Genomic DNA, 17,329 nt, shown 5'->3' on the forward strand with positions numbered 1-17,329 from the left:
GGAAGCCAACCTATCCATTAACAGTGTAAGTTATTCTCCGTGGCAGCTCTCGCCTCTGTTGACCAATGGCAGTACGCACGGATAGAAATCGCTGGAAATAGATACTGCATATGTGCCATTGTATATAGAGATGGAATATTGAAGCCTGCTATTAGGACGAATGCTAGAAAGACAATTACTTGACTGTATTCATATTGTACATCTTCGTGCTCCTGCAATTCATTCTTCACCTTTTCCTGTCGGTTCCTCCAATGATATAATTGTAAATCTTCCAGAAACTTTGCGACGAGTAGGGCGAGTGGCCGGACGGTTGGTAGGTGGGAGAGTTCTCTGTTTGATCACAAGAGCCGTAAGTGGTGTGTCTGCAAATTGATACTCGTATATTTAGGGCTCACCTGGCTTGCTCCGGGCCTGTGGGAGGGGAGATAGGTGATTCTCCGCGACGGGAGGAGTATCCGCTGATACGTCCTCTCGACAAATGTTAAGCTGCTGCATCTGTTGTAGTAGTCGACGAAATCGAGGATCGGATTTCTTAAGAATAAGCGGTGGAGGAGACACTGGGAATATTGCTATAAGCCTCTACTCCCGTCGACGTGCCCGGCGTGCTGCTAAATGATGAAACTCAGACGCCCTCTAGGAGATGGGACGCTAGCGTTTATGGCCCTTCTGTAGCTGGTCCAATTTCCCTCGCAAGGAATGAATTGTTCGTGGGATTCCAAACTCTCGAAAATACTCCTAGCTTATCTTCCACTAAGGTAGATGCTGAAGACGTGATAGCCACGCCGGAAGCCGCTTTTCCTCTTCGGAGGTCTAAGGTATGTACCGACCTCGGGACATTGTATTCGCCTAAGCAGTAATCAATCGGAGTGCACGATAGACCCTCAAGATGGATCGGTGGGAGATTCAACTGCACCCGGTGCGTAAAGATGTTTTTAGAAGAAGTGGGCAAATCGTGAATTTAATCCACGCAAAAATTGCCTTCCATCAATATATTAGCCGATGCCTACGAACTAGATCAAAGCAGGGCATCTCGGGAGTGTCATGGGCCCACGACAGTTACCCACCAACAGCCCGCTCCTAGTAAATTGAGGTGGTTAAGTGGGGATTTCGTACAGTATTATGTTACACGGTCTAGCTATAATGGTAGTAAATGGTATTATCGCAACAACGAGCAATTAAATAGATTTGCTGCCTCTTTTCTATCATTAGCGGATTGGTCAATTAGCTGAGGAACACCAGAAAATGCCCACGTCGGGTCGCTAGGTGGTTCAAGACGCTGTTTTACGCGATTGTGGAAAAGATGCCCATGATTTTAGCTCAAATTGCACATCCACACCGGCCCCCGTCTCGTTCCTAGTTCAGCAGCAGTAGATAATCAAGCGCATACATATCTCCCGCAGATTAGAGAGGGGCATAAATCATACTCCTGTAGTAGTTACCTATATCCCCTCGTGGTCTCAAAGGTGCTCGACACTGATAGCGATATGATTGGGCTTAATTTTGCGCGGTATCTCTGCGTTCTAACTGAGGTCACGGCTTGCAGGCATGTAAATCGAAGACCCGAGACCCCTATGCCCTGCGTTTGTTGTTCGGCGTAGGCCGCTCGGAAAACCAGAGGGCGTGCAAAAAGGGCTAGACCAATAGCACTCCGAGTGTTTAGTGGGTCCTGGTATGGCCCCCAATTTCTTGGGGTATATATTCTGTCTCGGTTCCTCTACGTACTAAACCCTTGCCTAGTTCCTAGCCTACGACGTGATCTGCCGAACGATTTGAGTGATCATATCGTACGATACTCTTGACCAGCACTCGGGTTACGAGAATCAATGGTTCACAAGGCGTAACACTAGATTATCCCGAGCCTCCGACCTTTGGAGTGTTCCCGAATCTCGTGCTGTTTCAGAGGATCCAGATTGTGATTACGAGGAGGAACAATCTTATATATATGAGAATCAGCCACCGCTAGACGGTGCCAGCCATAAGCTAGCACAGAATGGATATTACGCCTCGGGAGCCCACTACGGCGACGGATTGGCTTAGGATAGAGCTTTCAAGCCTCCTGGAAACAATATCCTTGACCTTTGCACCCAGTATGTCTCTGGTTGACCCTCCAAACAGCCCCAGCCCTAGCCCTAGCTGACACTTCTTCTAGCCTATATAACCGTGTAGAGTGAGTATAGCCTTAGCTAGTTTGATTTTTATGAATCGCTGCAACTTGATTTGAATTGGTTATGCTAACTTGATGGGACAGTGGTCTAGAGCAACAGTTCCTACGATAGCACGACTGGAACTAAAATACGTAGCAAGGGATAGAGACAGTGGCCTAGCAATATGATGAGATCTCTGCCCTCCAAAAAACCGTGGCTATATTGGAGGCAAAGATCAACGATCTATGTAAAGCCAAACCGGGTAGGCCTAAGCGTTAGCCGCAGTAGGCCAAAAAGGATAAGGTCAGGAGTTAAATGAATCGAGGAGAGACTCGACGTGGAGAAGAGGGAGATCTAGACCCTCTGCTTTAATAAAATAATTTCTTAGCTACTATATTTATATCACACATAGCCAGATCATACCCACGCCAAAGCTAGGTCGTCAAATTTACAGTTTAGTCTGTTCCTATTTGGGAATAGTGTAGTCAGTCTTGGCAGGGGCGAGCTCTATCCTTATGGGCCCACTACATCAGTATTTGAGTATATTGTAGCCAATCATACCGTCCAATTGGCCCTATCTATAGGAGGCATGCCTCCAACGTACCAGCGGCCTCGACGATCCTTCAACGAACGTCTCGTTATCACCTCGGGGGCAGGGGCTTGCTAGCCGAGAGACGTGAAGTGTATTTTAATATTTGATTGATGCACTAATCAAGAAGGCCGCTCTTGCTCTAGCTAGACTCGATCTCCCTCTCCGGATGAGCCTACATTTTGTATATTCTTGGATGGCGTCGCAGCACATAAGGTATCTCTCTCTAAGCATCTCCTCACGCGAGCTCGTTTCATGATGGAGATCCAGGGCGGGCTATGTCCCCTGGGTCCGTGGTAAATCATCTGGAGCAGCCCTCGCTCTTGTCTGAGCTCGGGCGGATATCTAGCGCCTATATCCGAGATGAGGGTCCACCTGAAAGCCGTCTTCTTGATTTAGATCCGGCCATTTCGCGCATATGTCCGGTCACGCTAGATGAAGTATAGCTTCTTCACTATGTCCCGATCCTCGACTACGCATTTCCTTGGAATTATAGTAGTCGAATGAGGACAACCAGAGCGTCGCTATACTTGTGTTCCCCGGCAGGGAGGCACTGCAAGCACAGTAATGACAAGGCATCCTCGGAGCTTGTAGCGTCCCCCGTTTATCTCTAAGCCTGTTTAAGCCACTACCCGTCCTGCTCAATGCCGAGAGATGTATAGGTACAAGACTTAGCTCGGCCTTTTGGGACGGTGAATTCCTGTTTCCAATTCGGGGGAAAGTGGCCGCGGGAAGTGGACAACTTGGGTTTATGATGGGAAAGACTTATGCGCCACCGTTGCTCTATGTATATGTCACCGATCGCTGCTTTGGCCTAAGTTCGACTAAATTGCCTTTGAGAAGGTTCGTTACACGCAGGAATCTCAAATTAGCGCCGCTGATCCCCGAGCTAACAGATCACTAACGGTGTCTTGTATATAAGCGACCCACCAACGTCGATCGGGCGGATCGCTACCATTTTCTATAAGCAGCCGTTGTTCCCGTAAGCTCCACGGTTTGGACTTGTGCGAAGATCCATTAAGTAACCCAATCATGCTAGCCTTGTAGCCCCGCTTGGGGAAAGTCTCGAACACCCGCCGAGCCTCGACGATCCTTTCGATAACCATTCCGTCATCGCCTAGAGCTCAGGCCTTGTTACCCGCATAGAGCGCCAACGATGACAGACTGTAATCAATATTAGGAGACCACCCTCTGCCGCAAGGCTTTGACCTACTGGCCTCGATCTATAGCTCTTCTCGTTTATTCGGTACTAGTGTTTTTGGGTGGGCAAAGATCACGACAGGGTGATCCTCTCAAATGTCTTACTATCCGCCTCGGAAGGTTTGGCTTGGTCGTCCTAGACGAGCACCGTGCGCAAGAGACTCCTACCGCATTAGGTATAGACTGACCTTGCGATCTATAGGATCGAAGGCTTTATCCCCTTTCAGACGATCAATCTATAGTTTATGTTGTGGCTAAGACACCATTGCGCATAAGATCATGGCTATAGAAAAACACCGCCTGACGAAATCTGATCGTCCTGCCCCTGCGTCGTTCTCGAAATAGATGTAACTTATTTTTCTTTATCCCATGGCGTATCGATCCGTTCCTCTCGTCGGGCTAGCTCGAATCTCGGCTGACCCACACAAATCTGGGTCTCCTTGGCCCCCATTAGAGCTACGGTATACTATATCACATCCCCAGGGACAATTGTCTCGTCGTTATCTCCTAAGCGCAGTTTCTCGGCCTTGGTATAAACGTGAATAAGTGTGCAGTCCATTTAAGATTGCGGCTGATATGCGGGAGGGGTAAATCATATACAGGACGCTGCGCGCTGTACGGAGTGGGGCATACGGTGGTGGAGATATGACTGGTTAAACTCTATTATTAACAGCTTTTATGACTAGCTTGTTCCGTCAATCGACGATCATCTATGGAGATCATTTCTTTGCCCTAGTTCTAAGACATATGAGTCATCAACGCCGTGTTCATTCTGATGTGGGCAGCTTTGACGACTAAGCCGGCTAGTCTAGACCAGGAAGTTTATACGATGGTGATCTATCTACGGAAATTAAGTTTTTTTTCCCCGAGCGTCTTCGCTAGAAGCCGAGGCTCAAGGTAATCTCAATTCACTAGTCGAAGGGGATGTGCTCTAATTCTATCTAGTAGTAGTCGTCGGTTATGTTGAGAGATATACCCTTGCCGATACTGGACCGATAGCCGCTGAGCGTATAATGCAAAAGAAAAGAAGATTAGATTAACATAGATCTCGCAAAATACTATCTAGCTTCGACGATGTCACCCCTTAGGATATTTCTCCGTACGTATCAAAGTCTAGTAGCGCTAGAGCTTCGGATGTAGACAGCATCGATGCTATGTTATCCGCAACGGCGTTATTGTCGAGTATATTGAACTGCTCGGGCTGTACCTAAGGGCTCTGTAGAACATCGGAAGGGGGTATGTCTTTGGTTATATAAATATTCTCGACCTCGCTTATGGACTTGTCCTTTTTCGATCCAATTGCCCTTGTCACGGATGAAGAGAGCTTGCTTAACTCGTCTAAAGTATTTTCGTATTCGTCCCGTCGCATATAGATCGCCTAGTCTGGTGTTGACTCGTCAAAGCGCTTCTGTAGATCTAGATTCTCCTGTTTTAGCTAGCGGACCTCTTCCTTAGCTGCCTATAGGTCCAAATTGAGCTTTCGTGATTGTCCATTAAGCCTGGTTCTCTCGACGCTAAACTACTATACAGTCTCGGCGGCTACCTAACGTTGCCTATTGAGCTGCGCGATCAGTTGCGCGCGATCTCTATTGGCCCTCTTGAAGACAACTCTGCAATCGGCATGATCGGGATCGTCTCTGGCGCTTTCCTACACTTCGTTTTCTGGGATGCCCTCTAGTAGTGCCTGCTAGTAATAGATCCAAAGATTAGCGAGGCTCCTAGATAATCTCCACATCGTGACAATAGTATACCAGTGGTTGCCGCCAGGTGCCCTGGTTGGAGGGACGAAGTGAATTGCCGGCGCTCGTGGGATAAGGCTGACCTACTTGGGCAGTAGATACGCCGGCCCGTGTTCTTGGGGCCGCTCGGAGGGGAGGGGCTCCAGCCTGGGTTCGAGAGAGCGTGGCGTCCCTCGGCATGTCTTTTGGGCATGAAAAGATGCGATTGAGTTCAAGTGAGATGTAGCAGCTAGCAAACGATATTGAGGAAGCTGCTATTCGAAAATGCTTTCGGGCATGGAAAATCCAGGGACTAAACTAATCTTTATGGTGAAAAGAAGCGGCCGGTCTATTAATCCGCGCAATAGTGGGGTCCAGTCCGTGAGGGCATGAATTCAGGGACTGAATTAAACAGATGTTGATAATCCTACCCAATCCTGGAAATTTTCGGACTTACCCACTGAGCCTTCCTCGAACAGTCAAGCCATGCCAGGTCAAATAGACGGTACTGATCAGCCATTAGCTTTTTATGACCGTTGGAATCGACCGAGTTCTGGCCCAGAGGCTCATGCTCTAAGTGGGGGCCCGAGTCCGCTGAATTTACAACTAGAATATAGGGACCTGTGAAAACGACGCCGAAAATGACAGCCTTTGGCGCCAAAAACGGCCTCCTTTCCACCCATAACTTAGACGGCGAGTCGCCGCCTGACCGCCCGCTGCCCTCTATTTTGCACCCAACCAGGACTGTTAGTCATCATACACTCGCGCTTTTGTTGACGCTCGACTTCAACGGTTATTCCCCCTGTTTCCACTGGCGACCAAAACGACGCCGAAAATGGCTCCCCTCTGCATCCACATCCAGGCCGCCTCCGTTTTTGCCCAGCCTGGTCGAGCGGCTATAAGACGCTTCGTTTGCCCTCCCCCCGGTGCCTCTTTCAATAACCTTCTCATCCCACCTCCGCTACCTCGATCGATCTCTACACACCTGATTCTCAAGACTCCTATCACAGAATCCAACCCTTGACCTTTGTCTCTTAATTCTCCCTATGTCAACTGTATCCGCCCCTCCAGCTCAAGTTGATCACCACCAGTTCTGGGCCGATCCAATCCTTTGCGAGGAAACGCGAGCCAGATTGCAGCATTTCCGCAGTCTCGGATGGCTCCCTCCAAACTTCAAGCCAAGAACGCTGATAGGAATCGCCGTGGTCGAACGGTACTGGCGGAAGTGGGTTTACTCTTGATGAAATGAAAGCCTTGGGGTTGGGCACTAACACCCGGAATAGATATTGCATTCAATCGAACCATGACTACGTGGACTATCTTCTGCTGGAAGACCAAGCGATTTACATGAACTTTTTCGACTGGATGTTTAAGACATCACGAAAGAAAGCACTTCAATCGTACGACGAATACTGGCGCCGCCTTTGTCAATACTTCGAGCTATTCGCCCGCCGCAGTGTTAATGACGATGTTCATAAACAGATGCGACGCGTACGGTTGCTTCTTCTGTTCTGAAGGGGATTGAGCTAATTGGACCATAGTTTCTCAATGGCAAATTCCCGGCTGAGCGGAAAATTTCCAGACGAACGAAGGATAAGAATACTCTAGATGTGGACGTCTTTTGTGTGATCTATCGGCATCACTGGGTACATTCGCGGTTTTTTCGTCATGGAAGTATGATTGTCCAATTTGCTACCATCCAACTCTGGTCAGCCATTACCGGGACCCGACCTAGCGTCTTGCTTCCACAGAACACCTCTCTACCTGACGACTCCTCTCTGAGCAAGCGCAAACAAAATCCCACTTTTCAGAGTGATCTTCCGAAGCACATCCCCGTAACAGACCTTCCGGACTCGGTCTGCTACCGCGACATTGAACTCTTCTACCTGCGCGACCCTCAGAACAAACGTGACGTTCTCTGTGCGGTGATAGAGTTTCGTAACTTAAAAGGTCGGCCGGAAGGTGCTGATGGGTAAGTGTGGTCATAGTTTTAGATGCTCGAGTACCGGATTCACTACTAACAATCACTACTTACTACCAGAACCAAATTTTTCATGCACGGTGATTATCAACTGGCATATTGTCCGATCACTCAAATCATTTCTTTCGCTTTTCGAGATGGAGCGTTTGTTAATACCGAACTAACACCGGAGCTCATTTGGCGGCTCCGAGTTCCAAAGCGCAGTTCCTCACTTCCGCTCCGCTGGAAGCCCGAGGTTCTTAACACGCCCCTCCTTCGGCGGCTTGATCGCACAACGTATGGCTATAAGCTTCATCCGTCGTTGCCGATGACTTATGAGTCAAGTCGACGGGCACTTAAGGAATTAGGTCGAGATGCTCGATTCGAAGACGATATCGGACATTACAATTTTCGTCGTTGGGCCGCAAATGAAGTCAATCGTGAGTCACCCAGTGCCAAAATTCTGCAAGCTTTACTGCCATTCTACGGGGTTCTTGTCATATTGGATCTGACTAGGAGCGGACAGGGAATTTCACTAGCCAGGAACGGCAGAGGGTGCTTGGTCAGTCGGGTGACGCGGTTTTCGAAAAACATTACCAGTCACAATTCATTGCACGCGATCTCCAACATGTTGTTCTCCTCCGACCACCCCAGGAGGGTTTATTGCGCTTCGCTAGCAGTATGCTCAGAAAGAGGGATCCGTTAGCGCCGTCCGAGCTTACCGATACACATAAACGTGCTATTTGCCGTCATCCGGAAATCCTGGACTTGAAACGAGAGAAGAGAGAGCTTATGGCGGAGATGCGATCTTTGGCCGGTACCGTAAAGAATGCCCGAGATTCCTTTCCACGCCTTTATCAAAGGCACGAAGCTATCAGCAGAGAAATGGCCAAACTTCGCAAAGCCTTGGCAACCAATACTCGAGAAACAGCCAGAAAGGACTATTTCCGTAACGCGCCTATACTCGAGGTCGACCGACAGATCAAGCAGCTTCTTGGCGAGCCTGACATTGAAACATGCGGGGGGGGACAGTTCTGAAGATGAGGACTATAAACTGCCCACCCCGGAATACTTTTTTTTTGAACGCGCGCGCCTCGTGGAGAACTTTTACGGCCCCGAAGCGGAGAATTATGGTGAGGACAAACTGCTCGCGCGTCGCATCCAGGTTACCCAGGACATGGTTGCGCTCCTTGGGCTCTGCGAGCCGAGCAGGCGGGGCAATCGCATTGATTGGAAATTCGACGACGAGAGTGATGAACCGTCAGGGCAGCCACAGGAATCCTCACCTCCTGAAGAAGACAGTCAGAGATGCCCAACAGATGTCTACATTATTTGCTATGGTATATCCCGTCGCTCGACGTCAAACCCTCCTCCGCATAGATTTCCTGCCAACCGTCCAGACTCTCTTCGTCGTCATCTCATCGACTGTCATCTGTGTTATGCGTACGATGGAATCAGTTGCAACTGGGAGGCTTGCCGCAATCTTCCCAGATTTGCCAGTATCACCGCATTTCTGGCTCACGCCAGTGATGAACACAAATACGATCTTAAGATTAAATTGTGTCATCTCCCCAAATTGTCACAGTTTAGCCCTAGCGATGGCCCTTCCAGGGACGCGTCTACGGAATCAGAGACTCGGCAAGGCACCGAAACACCCGCTTCCTCTCTCGATTTTGACATAGCAAATATTGACCCTCGATTGATGAAATCTGGTCCTATCACAGTCATGGAGCCATCAAACTCCCCTCTAAGCATCGAAACATCTGCTTCAGGAGGATATCCAATGACTAGCACCGACTCAAACTTAGTGGAGACTTTTGAACGGCGAGTGACAAGGGGAGGGGCAAAGCCGGCAAATCTAGAGCCTGTTCCTAGGCTAGAGTCTCCACCACAGCATGCGACGCACTCGTCTCGAAAACGCGGGCGTCCCGAAGAGCAGCCTAGCGGGGAGCAGAAGGGGAAACCACGACCAGGCAAAATGAAAGCGTCTACTATTAAACCTACGCCTCGTCGGTCAAAGCGATTACGAGCTCGGTGATTCTTCCCTGGTATTCGATTGCAAGCCAGAATGTCTCAACAGCTTATAGATTTCCCTGCTAGTTGTCCGAATCCGGTGCAGGAACCTCAGAGACAAGGATGAGCAGGCCATGATCCACTGAACGGCAGTCACGCGGGGGGTTATTCTTAGAATAGATATGGGCATGCACTGTCTGCCTCGTCGGAGCAGCGCATGCAACGCTATAGCCTATTCTCACCCCATCTCGGCTTGACGTCCAACCGTGCAATGCAGCTTGGTGTCCAGTTACTTGCCGGGGCTGACTCCGCCACCGTTGCTTCTCAAGTATATAAAGGGCCTTCTTCCCCCAGCCGGTTACATGCTCTGATATTCACTTTTCCTTCTCCGAAGCCGGCTTGTACCCGGTGCCTTCCTCCCCTGAGCGTGGCGACTAAGATCACGATGGCAAACCCTTCCAACACTATTGTTATTGCCGACGACGAGGAATTTCCAAGGCTCGAGCCAGGTAGCTCACGACCTCAGAGGGTCCCTCGCCGTGATTACACTTACCGACACTTTGAAAACATGATCATTGAATCTGTTAATGCGGAGGCGAATACGACACCATCGCGCAAACGCCGAAGAACCGAAACGAAGGAGTCGTCTGCTTTGGTACCAGTTCCTCGCAAGACCTACCTTTTTCATTCTTAGCTAATAATTGACCAGGATGACGCTTTGGGGGAACTCCGAAAAGCACTAGACCGTGAAATCCAGCTGTTACAAGAGAAAAATCAAATGCTTCGAGATGAACTTTGCCTGGAGAGGGAAGGGCACCAAAAAACGCAAGAGGAGCTTTCCCAGCAAAGAGAAAGGCGTGTTTTAGACTGCAGGATCTACTACATACAGCCAGATCGCTGGGTGACTATTCTATGTGGACACATGGTTTGCAAGTCGTGCGCGGGGAATCTTGGAACGCCGAGAAGATGTCCTATCTGTCGGGCGCCATTCACAGGTTATGTCGAATGCTACCCTTTTGCAGGATGAAGCATGTATATTGTGCCACAGGTCCAGTTTAATGACATTCGGCGGGATAGCCAAATACTATCATCATGGGAAGAAGCTATAGGCATCGGTTCGGAATCCCATCCAAACCGGCATAGTAAAAGCCTATTCCTCTAAGAGTTGTTTCTCCTTCATTGGGTTTAGTGCTTGAGCTAGTTATAGAAGTAAACCTCAGAGCCTATTCGTCACCGCAGTCTCTTAATGATCACCTACAGTTTTGCTACCCTTACAAACCAACTTCAATAAAAAAGAGGAATTGGAATGACTGTTAAAAGAGAAGCTTCGACTCAAACAATTCTTTGACATTTGTCGACAGATATCCAAAACAATTGGCCGTGAACAATGGGCTGTTTTTGTAGATGGCCCTTCGCCCACTTTCAACACGCGATAGACGTCCACCGAAACCCTTGATGCAAATGACTGCGGACGAAACTACTATCAATCACTTCTCTTTAAGCACAAAGGAGGCATGCGAAGAATTAAAACAAAGGGGTCGGTTTGTACAAGATAAACGTGAAGGAAGTTATTGGTGAATGTTTACTTGTTCGAGGAAGTCATATATTGAATTATTGGCTGAGTGGTTGATCACCACCTTACTGTAGCAACAAAGGAAGGGTGGTTCGCGCTGATACGTACATTCCCTAATACCCTGCCACCCCCAAAGTCTTCCAGTGATACTTTTTTAACCCCGCTCCAACAAAAGTGTTCTTAGCCGAATTCCAATGGTCAGAGTAAATAAACATATTAGTCCCGTGAACGAGTGTGTAATTGCGCATTTATTCAATCAATTTCAAAGCTATTTCCTTGCACAACAGCCTCAAGGAACTCTTCTTCTGAGTCCAGTAATTCTTGATATACAGTCACCATTTTTTCCTTTCCCTTGCATTCTATTGACTCGTTTGAGTCTGCTGTTTGTCTTGAATTAAGTTTTTCAACCAATTTTTCGAGACCCTCTCCTATATCCCTTAGATTTTGCAGGTCCTCGAACACTATAGTCTCTTTTGCTTTTTTCTCCCATTTATCCAGCTCAATTCTTTTGGTGCGTATTTCTTTGAGTTGCACGAGCAACCTGCCTTCTAGGAGATCTTTGCTGCGTTTGAGCTCTTCAATTGTTGATCGGATCTCTCTTCGGAGTAGCATAACTTTTTTAGATCGGAGTGAATCATTCAGAGCTTCAAGAAAAATCTGAGCATTTTCGGCAAGTCGCTCAATTCCAGCCGCAGTCTTTCGAAGTCTGTGGACGGCCGAGTGCCTCAGCTCCCGAAGGAGGCTGATGACCTCATCTAATGGCCTCGACAAATTTTCCTTCAGCTATGTGGAATGCTAACAAAATAACTTGGTCCATTCGGTAAGCTCTACAGCCTCTGTACAGTCCCAGCCGTGTTCTTTCAAGATTTGGGGAAAGTGCTGCTGAGCGAAGTCGAAGCAACCTTCCTCCAAAAGTCTTTGAATGGCTGTCAGGGCAACATGTTGACCTCGGTAGTGTATGTACACTGGGTAGAGCGATGGAACTGCAGGAGTTATTTCCGAATTTAGGCTCGCAGAATATACTGGATTAGGTCAGCACTCGATGCAGAGGACTCACGACAACGAAAGCTCACCTTTAGTTTCCACGTCTGTTTCCCGTTGATGAGTAGCCCGAGGGATAATTTCATCTTCTCCTGTTGTCTCTCTCTGGGAGATTTTTTGAACTGTGTTTGCCTCATCTCTCGCTGCTTCCGCCTCCGAAGCTTCCCTTTCGGCGCTTTGAGTAGGCGAAACATCGAACAACTCTGGGAAGCGAATTTTGGCTTTCAGTGTAGAGTCAAACACCCGATTCTCTAAGAGCTTCTTGGCAACGTTGCTGGTGCGTTCGACGTTGTACTCCCGCAGAATATCTGCCAATGCGATTTTGTTCTGTTCAATCAATCCTTTGACTGTCTTCAATTTTCGTACCTGGGAGTTCGAGCCACGAAAGATGTGCTGGCATGCGAGGTAAACCAACCTCTCATCAGGGTCATTTTCTGCCATGACGTAGCAGAAGCTTGTTGTGTCCTACATCTTTGCCTTACGTGCCAATTAGCGAATATTTATAAACAGCAGTTTGCTGGAATTTCTGTGATGTGGACGCAAGCAGCGTTGCCAATTAGTGGAATACACCTGAACTTGTAACCTTGTAGGCACCTTCGCCTCTTCAACCAGTGTTATAATGCTGATCTTCATTTCACTAGGACTGGCGGCCATAATCCAATTCTGAGGGGAGAAAAGATAAATCTTTTCACTGATTTCGAAGCTCCTTTGAACTGCGACCTTTTCCTCAAAACTGAATTGTCTGCTGTGCTTTTTGGGGGGGGTTCACTTGATCTTAGGGCTGTCTTAATAATGTTCTTCCGTGTTTGGAACTCCAGGAATGCTTGGTTCGACACAATACCCGCAAACAACCTTTTATCGTCAGCATCTTGGCCTACGCACTGAGACCGATCGCAGAATCACGGTGCATCATATAACCGTCGAGACTTTTTGATCGCTTTCATTAACTGATCGAGGATATGTGCAAGCGTCCTTTGTGCACGGGCTTTTCTTGCAATGCCCAGAACTGAGGATGCTGAATTGGATACAATATCTAACCTTGAGTTCCCAGGTTTGGGAGGGCGTTGATGGCAAAGCTGGTGAACACATCCAGTTCAGTGTTACCTCTCCCCAATAACATCATTCTACAGTGCCCTAATTCGGACTAGTGGCACTCTGAACGATGCTGCCAGAGAAGCTATTACATCACGTCAGCCAACTGTCGGCTTAACTAATTTCCGAGTAGTCTCTTTTGGCTAAGGGCGGGCACTATAACCTCCTGGATTATCAGGATGCGCCCCTTACCAAGATACGCCCATTAAAACTGTGGCCTTACTGTCATGAGGTTAGAGGGAGTTTATCTGGTCCAGCCCTTGCCCGCCTTCTAGTAGTCTATAGAAGTAATGCTATAGTGATTCTTAAATCATCTTGCGCCTGTAGAGTTCCCCCGCACGATCTATGTGCATCCTGGGAAGCGTACCCACATATCCCAGAGGACTAATTAGGTGAGTAGATAGACCAAAGGGGGGTCAGACAACTGGCAGAGGGGTCGTGCTAGGTACATTTTGTATTTATAGGCAGGCCTGTGATTAGGTGCCCGACATGGATGACTAATGATATCGTGTTACTCTTAAGGCAACTGGCTTCTTCACTCCTATGGAAAGTACGTACACACCCTCACCGCGACGCGTCTCGCTGCTCCGAGGACATGTACTTAAAAAGGGCATATTTTATTCTATCCAATCTGAGAAAGCAAAACCAACAACAAATCATGAGTTCGGAATTTGATTGGTTCAGGATGTTGACTCAGCATACTGAACCAATCACATCAAGTTGATCATCTGTCTCACGTGGTCATCTCCGTCTACATATTGCCTGTCCTTGTTGTCGACACGAAAATGATTGCTCTTCGAACGAGCATCTCAATCGAGTGGTGAGCAATACTCCCCATTCAAATTCTATTCAACTTATGGGATCCTTTGATAATCAGAAATAACTTGGAAAAAATCTACGTATAGAAAGCTCAATAGAATAGTTTTAACATTGATCCAATGAACCTCTGGAGTATTGACTTGTTGATTTAAACGGTTTTCTTGTCGTTTTTTCTGTTGTCTTGCAAAGAAAGCTGACTCTTAGTCTTCTCAGTGAGGTCGTCAACTTCAGAGCATTCACTGGCATTGCAAAAGAGTACCTTAATCATCGACCTCATCTTGTGAGGTCTGAAAGCGTCACTTTTGAGAGGTCTATAGCCTTGATCCAATGCCTCCTTTATCATTTCGCGCCAGATTTCTGCGTATGTTTCTTTCCAATCTTCAATGAAAGCTTCGGCTTGAGCGATGGTTTTAAATCGTTTATGGCATGAACCCTTCTCTCCCGCGACTTCTTTCTTAGCACCGTTTTCGCCGCTGAATCTCATAAGCTGCCATGAACATTCAAATCCGGAACCTTTGGTAATGCCTACTAATAACGCGGATAAATACCGGGTTATTTTCCATTCGCAACCGCATAATATCCGTCTGCACCCAAAGGTGTCGTTTCTCCCGCTCCGCTCTTAATAACCTCCTTCACATTCTTTGCACCCTTAAGTTCCATAAAGGTGCGTGCTTCTTGGAGGGTGGAGCAGCATTTAGATATCGATTCACACCCGGTCATGCGAGGATGGGCATCGCCCCTGCAATGTCGATCAGATTAAGCTCCAATGTACTGCCAATGAAAGGGAGCTAACCACGATGAAAATATTGTCGGCTCCTTGACACGCCCGGTATAGATCGCATAGTATTCCTTGTTTTTACGTGGCATGGCTCGGTTCTTCGATGTAAGGCATGTTTGGAAGACTTTTCGACGGGTGGGAGCCCTTAGGTATAAGAAGGGAATATCACCACCCAGTCTAGCCCGATTCAGATCAACTTGCATGAAGCATGTGATGCAACGTAAGGCTCCCAGACTATTCAATTCGCCCAGCTGCTACATATTTGCCTTCGCGCTACCCAGCAAAGCAAAGAGGGAGCAAGGATCTATCGAAGTAGTGAAAACTGTTCTTGAGCAGTCCGAACGTATATTAATTCTAGAAACCATTCCAATTTATATCCAGTTTGATAATTCAAAGGGCAATGTCTCGCTTCAGCTCCGAGTGATCATGGATAAATCCTTACCTAATTTGTTGGAGGTCTATGTCACCCGGCAAATGCGGCTATGAACAATGGTTGCATTGTTGAGGCTGAAATATTCTGCTCTTATTGGGACTTGAATTTCTTGGTCATTCATGCATCCGAATGATGCAAGCTGGGTACACCGTCATTTAAATTGCCTATATTGAATTTTCTCGGAATCTCCCCCTGAATTTTATACAGTACCTCTCTTAGTTTCAAATATACGATACAAATCGCTGTTCTCAGTATGGAAAAAACGATTACTTCGTCCGTTTTCCTACCTTCAAGAGAACCCCTATGGCGTCTTTGAGTTCCGAATTTAATCATCTCGCACGTCAAATGAATTGGAAGACGGACTCGAAAAGTTTAAAAGGGAAAAGTCATTATTTTTGCTTCTGAATTCAACATCCATTATGGTTCCAACGCCACAAAGTTAGAAAATTGGCAGGTACTGTGCTTCGAACTGGGCATTTGTCATTCGATTGAGAGCATTTCTAAGTGCCGCAAGGTATTAAGTCTAGCTATATGCATCCCGCCCATTGTTTCGCGCTTCAAAAACTGACCTCATAGGCACTTGGCAGTGTCCACGTCAACTTGGTTAACCTAGTTGATTCTCGGCGAACCGGTCAAAAGGTCGAACAATTCCCAAGTGTCGCAGCGCTTAGGAAATATACAAGGGAAATGAACAAGATTTTCCCTAGATCAGCTGCAAAAGAAGACGGCTTTCTGAAGGCGCTATTACGCGTGATATACTAGTTAATCGTGGGCTTTGCAATAGCAACCAGGGGCAGGCCATGGGAAACATGCACTAGTGGTTTAGCTCAATTATAGTTTTCCGTCCCGTCTTGAGAAATGCACGTTGCTCATTGATCCAACTATCTTCATATCGCTGTTAAAAGCGTCTCATATATAATATCGTCATCCTGACAAGTCCTAGACAAACCGAGTGGGCGCTTTATACATCTGATACTAGCGGTAACGTACCGCCCCTCAGATCGACATTCTCTATCGCGCTGTCATGTTGGCAAACCTTCGCCATCTGGTTGATGATTGGTTCACAGTGTGGCCCATCATGAGAACTCCTACACTGCCACGTAATAAAATTAGTTTGCGGGAGAAGGAAGAATCTAAAGAAGAACAGGATCAACGCTCACAAGGAATCACATAGATGGGCAAACAGGCGGTAACTGAGATTATGATCTTCCTCCAAGAACGAAACAAAACTAGAACAACGTATGAGAGTTTTCAGGTGCAATGACACATAATGAATCATGAGCTCATTGATGGCACCTATTCCATTGGAAATCCGTAAAAGCTCGACGATTGCGTCCAGTTCTTCTAAATCCAATGGAATTTCTGAGAGAGCCCAGTAAAGCTTCTGCAAACTCACATTTTGAAGTCGATACAACCCATGTCTAGTAGCGAAGACATACAAACGAGCATGTATGAGGAGTGTCTGGGGATGTTTGCACAGGTAGTCTCCATCTCCACATCGCGGCAAAGATACAGTTATCGAATTTTCAGGCTTCTCCTGGACATCTTTATGACTCGTAAAGAAATTTTCTTTCAAGGGAAGCAGATCTCGCGTTGCAGCGTCGATTACATCTTCACATGCAATATGACTCGGTTCATGGGCTGCTGGAACAAGGACAGAGTAGTCTCCACTGTGAAGGTACTGAAGGATATGGCCAAAAATATCCTCAACATCGTCGTCAACAACGTAAATCATTTCGGGTGAATCTTTGTAACGGCATCGGAGGCTTTGTATTATCCCGCTAGGCGCAGTGAATTTTGTCCCGTTTGGGCCCACCTCCAGGCATGCCAGGGGGGAGATATAATCTCTGGTTGATTTCAGACAACGAACGCCTCCAGAGTAAAGGGGAAGGTACTTACTCTGGCCGTACTTGAATCATAATGAAATGGTTCATCAGTCTTATCACTTAAACTTAAGGTACCATTATAT

At 47.3% G+C, this 17,329-nt stretch overlaps 5 protein-coding genes across 5 annotated transcripts; 3 read left to right on the forward strand and 2 right to left on the reverse strand.

The window, feature by feature from the left end:
- Window positions 1-6,697: 6,697 nt before the first annotated feature.
- On the forward strand, window positions 6,698-8,649 carry N7498_001649 (uncharacterized protein; the record flags this gene model as incomplete). Its single annotated transcript, XM_058448711.1, has 5 exons — window positions 6,698-6,876; window positions 6,935-7,142; window positions 7,193-7,623; window positions 7,693-8,051; window positions 8,138-8,649. The coding sequence occupies 5 exons, from the start codon at window positions 6,698-6,700 to the stop codon at window positions 8,647-8,649; spliced, it is 1,689 nt and encodes a 562-aa protein (XP_058311055.1).
- Window positions 8,650-9,841: 1,192 nt separating this feature from the next.
- Window positions 9,842-10,734, forward strand: N7498_001650 (uncharacterized protein; the record flags this gene model as incomplete). Its single annotated transcript, XM_058448712.1, has 2 exons — window positions 9,842-10,279; window positions 10,334-10,734. 2 exons carry the CDS (start codon window positions 9,842-9,844, stop codon window positions 10,649-10,651), a joined length of 756 nt encoding a protein of 251 aa, XP_058311056.1. The 3' UTR covers window positions 10,652-10,734.
- A 1,516-nt stretch (window positions 10,735-12,250) lies between these two features.
- Window positions 12,251-12,679, reverse strand: N7498_001651 (uncharacterized protein; the record flags this gene model as incomplete). The annotated part of the gene is made up of 1 exon (XM_058448713.1): window positions 12,251-12,679. One exon carries the CDS (start codon window positions 12,677-12,679, stop codon window positions 12,251-12,253), a length of 429 nt encoding a protein of 142 aa, XP_058311057.1.
- A 3,060-nt stretch (window positions 12,680-15,739) lies between these two features.
- Window positions 15,740-16,122, forward strand: N7498_001652 (uncharacterized protein; the record flags this gene model as incomplete). Its single annotated transcript, XM_058448714.1, has 2 exons — window positions 15,740-15,874; window positions 15,937-16,122. Coding segments are annotated over 2 exons (321 nt in total), but the record flags the coding sequence as incomplete, so codon positions are not given.
- A 394-nt stretch (window positions 16,123-16,516) lies between these two features.
- Window positions 16,517-17,317, reverse strand: N7498_001653 (uncharacterized protein; the record flags this gene model as incomplete). Its single annotated transcript, XM_058448715.1, has 2 exons — window positions 17,260-17,317; window positions 16,517-17,207 (listed from the first exon to the last, which is right to left on the reverse strand). The coding sequence occupies exons 1-2, from the start codon at window positions 17,292-17,294 to the stop codon at window positions 16,517-16,519; spliced, it is 726 nt and encodes a 241-aa protein (XP_058311059.1). The 5' UTR covers window positions 17,295-17,317.
- Window positions 17,318-17,329: the final 12 nt, after the last annotated feature.

Source organism: Penicillium cinerascens (genome assembly GCF_028974065.1).
Source record: "Penicillium cinerascens strain IBT 15544 chromosome Unknown contig_1_segment0_segment0, whole genome shotgun sequence".
Lineage (NCBI taxonomy): Eukaryota > Fungi > Ascomycota > Eurotiomycetes > Eurotiales > Aspergillaceae > Penicillium > Penicillium cinerascens.